At 34.1% G+C, this 5811-nt stretch overlaps 1 protein-coding gene across 1 annotated transcript in view; it reads left to right on the forward strand.

The window, feature by feature from the left end:
• Nucleotides 1–5811, forward strand: part of LOC107728306 (AT-rich interactive domain-containing protein 4B-like) — a 74883-nt gene that overhangs the window by 48454 nt on the left and 20618 nt on the right. The window contains exon 17 of the mRNA XM_016538432.1: nt 871–1073. Coding sequence (XP_016393918.1) covers nt 871–1073 — 203 coding nt within the window. The remainder of the gene's footprint in view (nt 1–870; nt 1074–5811) is intronic.

Here is a 5811-nt window from a genome sequence, read left to right on the forward strand (position 1 = left end):
AATTCTTTAAAAATCCTACAATGTGATTTTCTGGATTTTTTTTTCTCATTTTGTCTCTCATAGTTGAGGTATACCTATGATGAAAATTACAGGCCTCTCTCATCTTTTTAAGTGGGAGAACTTGCACAATTGGTGGCTGACTAAATACTTTTTTGCCCCACTGTATATGTTATATTTTATAAATGTATCCATATTCCATTTCTATTTCATTTACACTTGTTTTAACTATTTATACTTTTAATTAATTAACTAAAAATAGTGACTATTAACTTTACTGTTTTTTTATTTACTTTTTGTATTATATATATATATATATATATATGTGTGTGTGTGTGTGTGTGTGTGTGTGTTTCACTCACAAGCTATTTTCATGTGTAATGACTGCATAGATGGACAAAATGTATTTAGTTAGTGTTCATGTCATGTGATCACTAGCTGTTTTTTATTAATGTAATCAGTAACAGTATTTTTATTTTATTTTTTATTATGTAGGTTCAATTGATAATTATCTAAAACTTATTGTCACCATGTTGTTAGCTACTTTTTGCTAGCAACTTTATAGTGTAACTAAGTACTTTCTCACAGTCCCAAAGCTGCTGTAAGCAAGTATACACTACATACAGTGCAGGAAGCAGTACACTATTATTGCATTTGAAGCACAGCCGCTATCTTCCGCTGTTTATTTAGTCTCTCAGCAGGGTTCTCTGACCTCATGTATATTCATAAGGCATGCTTTTTTTACCCAAAACAAGCTGCTGAAACAAAAACAATGATGCATTTACAAATGTAGCTAAATCAGAGTTTAATTAGGGTCAAATAATATTAATCGCAAAAGCATATTGGTAAAGATGACGTGTTATTTGATCTCAGGAGGAGAACGCAGAATCCACGGCACCTTGTGAAGATAAAGTGGACATCAGCAGTGTAAATGAGGAGGAGGATAACCACGCTGATGAAGAGGAGAGCGATACGAAAGAGGAGGCCAGAGAATGCGTCCCGACAGCGCAGAGTCCCGTCACTGAGAGTGTGAAGGAGGAACCATGCGAGGAACCCGGCGACAAAGATCGGTCAGGGTAAGTGCAACCTGAATCCGCCTCACTTCCTGTCTGAGCATCAGTGCTTCCTGTCTGAGCTTCAGGGCATGGCTGATCTCTGAAGGAGATTATCATGGGAGAGAGAAACGGAGACAAAAATGAGATCAGTGCATGAGAGGTGAAGATGGAGCGATTCTGAGAGTGCAGAAAAAAGAGATGAGGGGAAAAAAGAGGGATGAAGAGTCAAGTCACCTTTATTTATATATATATATATATATATGGGTCAAAGACGTTAAGATGTCCGCATCAAAAGAAATTTACAAAAGTGAGTATATGTCCATAGAAAGCACATTAAATGTAAGCAAAGTGTCAACTTTTAAGGTTTCAAATAAGTTTTTGGAGAATAAAATGTTAAAATTTGGTTGAAATAATGTTACAGTCATTCAGTGTCACACAATATTTATGTAAAAATTCAAACAACATGCTTATTCTGACGTGTACATATTAAAATATATAAAAGAATAAGGGAGCATAAAATTTTTTATTGCGTTTTAAATGAGTAAAAATTCTTACTGAGTGGCAAATGGGCAAAACCTAGGATAGTGTCACATTTAAAAAATGTAAAATTACAACTAATTAGTATTTGGGGTGAAAGTAATTAGTCTTTTAATATGTCATAAATTGATTTTTGTTGTAAAAATGCCTGACAACATTGTTACATTTGGACAAACCAGTCACTCTTTAATCAATGCGAGTGCTGCATGCTGGAATAACTGTCATATATGCCGTCATCACGTGTTGATAGTGCAGGTGAGACCTGAACAGCACACGTTGCTATCTGTGTTTAAACTAAGCTGAACGTACAGTATCAGTGCGTTCCCTTAAAGTGACAGCACTTTCTTAATGTTAATCAAACAGCAACAGCACGGAAATCACTCACTGCTCTTGATTGAATAATTTTTGTAACTTTAATAAAGATTAATCTTTAATTTATACAGTCAAATAAATCAGTTAGACCTACCTAAAAAAACTGAAAAGCACTGTTTATTTTATTTGTATCTTTTTTCACTGTTTATTTATTTGTGCTGTTATAGTTAGATTATTTGTTCTTATTTTCTTTATTTTTATTTGACAATAGTTTTTTCCCTAAACATAGCACATACCGAACCGTGCCGAAACCGTGACTCTAAAACCGTGATACAAACCGAACCGTGAGTAAGTTGAACCGTTGCACCCCTAATATATATATATACACAATACAAGTCAAAAGTTTTTGAACAGTAAGATTTTTAATGGTTTTTAAAAAAATTCTCTTCTGCTTCCAAAGCCTGCATTTATTTGATCCAAAATACAGAAAAAAGCAGTAATACTGTGAAATATTTGTACTTTTTAAAATAAGTGTTTTTATGTGAATATATTGTAAAATGTCATTTATTTCTGTGATCAAAGCTGAATTTTCAGGCCATTTAAAAGCTTGGAGTCAGTATAATTGGGGGGCGGGATTATAGAAATTAATACTTTTATTTAGCAAGGATGCTTTAAATTGATCAAAAGTGGCTGTTGTAGTTAGATTATTTGTTCTTATTTTCTTTATTTTTATTTGACAATAGTTTTTTCCCTAAACATAGCACATACCGAACCGTGCCGAAACCGTGACTCTAAAACCGTGATACAAACCGAACCGTGAGTAAGTTGAACCGTTTTGTGAAATATTATTTCAATTTAAAAGAACTGTTTTGTGATTTAATATATTTTTAAACTGTAATTTATTTCTGTGATCAAAGCTGAATTTTCAGCATCATTACTCCAGTCTTCAGTGTCACATGATCTTCAGAAATCATTCCAGTATACTGATTTGCTGCTCATAAAACATTTATTATTATCTTTCATATTTAAAACAGTTGAGTACATTTTTTCAGGATTCTTTGATGAACATTCTACTCAGCTGTTTTTAACATAATAATAATTGTAATAATAATAAATGTTTTTTGAGCAGCAAATCAGCATATCAGAATGATTTCTGAAGGATCATGTGACACTGAAGACTGGAGTAATGATGCTGAAAATACAGCTTTGCACCACAGGAATAAATTACATTTTAACGGATATTACAATAGAAAGAAGTTATTTTAAATAGTAAAATTATTTCACAATATAACTGCTTTTTCTGTATTTCTGATAAAATAAATGCAGGCTAGGTGAGCAAAAGAGACTCCTTTAAAAAACATTAAAAATCTTAATGCTCAAACTTTTGACTGGTAGTGTATATCGCTTTAAACAATACAGAGTGTTTGGAAGCAGCTTCACAGAAATCAATGATGCAAACGTCAAATATGAGACAAATTCTGCTGTGAAGCAGCTCTAAAAACATTATTCAGCTCTGTTCAGTCACTGCAAAGTTCATCAAGAGTTCAATTCAGCTATAAGCAGCTCTACAGAAGACAAACTGAGGAAGACTGAGTGAGAAACATGCAGAAAATGAGTTGTTGTTAGGGATGGCTCGATTACGATCATGAAAGCACTTCATAATTGTATGACCTTAGTTCTTGTGAAAATATCTCACTGATTTTATTTGTGGATGTTGTCTGGATGAGACGCTGAAGCCAAGCATGACGGTCTTTAGGAAACTGCACGTTGGCCGAAGCTTTCGCTCTTTTTAGCTTGCTTTCTCTCTCTCTTCCCCTTTTTTCAACCGCAGGTTGTTACACCTTGAAAATGCGTCAGCCGAAAAAACCTCAGTTCTTATTTTCCATTGCACTGGACAATTTATTTGTCCGTTTGAAATCGTTTTATTTAAATGATCAGTATCGTGTGAATCAATTCCTGTGAATTTTCTGTAATATAACACATCACAGCTGTTATATCACAGTGACGGAAAAAGACCGTAGTTAAATTTCATCAGATTGAATTTCTTTACGATAAGATCCAAAACCTGGTACACAACGTTTTTTTAAAGATGTCTCTTCTGCTCACCAAGGCTGCATTTATGTGATCAAAAATACAGTAAAAATTGTGAAATATTATTTCAATTTAAAAGAACTGTTTTGTGATTTAATATATTTTTAAACTGTAATTTATTTCTGTGATCAAAGCTGAATTTTCAGCATCATTACTCCAGTCTTCAGTGTCACATGATCTTCAGAAATCATTCTAATATGCTGATTTGCTGCTCAAGAAACATTTCTGATTATTATCAATGTTGAAAACAGTTGTGCTGCACAATATTTTTGTGGAAACGGTGATACATTTTTTTTTTCAGCATTCTTTGATGAATAGAAAGTTCAAAAGAACAGCATTTATTTGAAATATAATTTTTTGTAACATAAATACATGTCTTTACGGTCACTTTTGATCAATTGAATGCATCCTTGATGAATTAAAGTATTAATTTCTTAAAAAAAAAAATTCTACTCAAGCCAGTAGAAGTGCAGGTTGGTTCTGAATTATTCCGGCCTTGTTTTTGTGTTCACTGTTTTCTAGTCAAATCTGTGATTTGGGTGTTTTAGGTTTTGTTTTTTACTCTTCAGGTGTGACTTTGAAGCAATGGACTGACTAGTTGAGCTCTACCACTGCTGCCCTTCACTGTTTAAAGTGTTTCCTGACACTTTCTTCTCTCTCATATCATGCCTTTAGTGTTCTGCTGTGTTGTTGTGAGATGTTCTGTGGATGTAAACAGACCCTGATGCGGAGATCATGTGGAGTTTTGTGCCTGGTTAGGGTTGGGAATCAAGAAGCCTTTCTGTTTTCCAAAAAATAAAAAAAACACTCTTAAAAGTAAAGGTTCCAATAACCTAAATAAAAGGTTCCATTTCTGGTTCCCCAAAGAACCTTCCAGTGAACATAATCATTTTAATAATCTAAAGAACACTTTTACACTATAAAAAACCTTTTGTGGAATGGAAAGGTTCAATGGATGTTAAAGGTTCTTCACAGAACCATCGATGTCAATAAAGAACCTTTTATTTTTAAGAGTGTAATGGAATTATATAAGACTTACAGTTCCATTATTGTTTCATAAATGGATCTCATAAGCTATAGAATTTATTTGGTTTAATGGCTTGCAGATGTTTAGTCATGTTGAACTCTGAACTAACTCAACAGTACTAACAGAATTGTGAAATCATTAAAGGAACAGTTCACCCAAAAATGAAAATGTACTGAAAATGTCCTCCCCCTCAAATCATCCAAGATTAGGATGAGTTTGATTCTTCATCAGATTTGGAGAAATGTAGCATTGCATGAGTGTCTCAGCAATGGATGCTCTGCAGTGAATGGGTGCCGTCAGAATGAGAGTCCAAACAGCTGATAAAAACATCACAATAATCCACAAGTAATCCATAGCACTCCAGTCCATCAGTTAACATCTGGAGAAGACAAAAGCTGAAACAAATCCAGCGTCTCTCACATCAAAATCCAGCCACATATTTGTTTAGAGCTGTTTAAACTGTGCTTGATCTGTGCAGATTTCTCTCCTGATTCAGACCAGAACACTTTTTCACAGGAGGAAGCGTTATTATGGATTATGGACTCGTATTTTATCTGGAAGCAACAGTTTAAAGTTAAAACGTCTTGATTGATTTGTTTCTTACAAATATCGTCTCAGGTTACTTATGTAACCATGGTTCCCTGAGTAGGGAACGAGACACTGCGTCCTCTAGGTTTCCCATAGCGACCCCTAGAGGACGCAGTTTGAAGTTCCCATGAAAGGGAACGTCTCAGGTTACTTATGTAACCATGGTTCCCTGAGTAGGGAACGAGACACTGCGTCCTCTAGGTT

The sequence above is a fragment of the Sinocyclocheilus rhinocerous genome, unplaced genomic scaffold, assembly GCF_001515625.1.
Source record: "Sinocyclocheilus rhinocerous isolate Xijiao unplaced genomic scaffold, SAMN03320098_v1.1 scaffold247, whole genome shotgun sequence".
NCBI lineage: Eukaryota > Metazoa > Chordata > Actinopteri > Cypriniformes > Cyprinidae > Sinocyclocheilus > Sinocyclocheilus rhinocerous.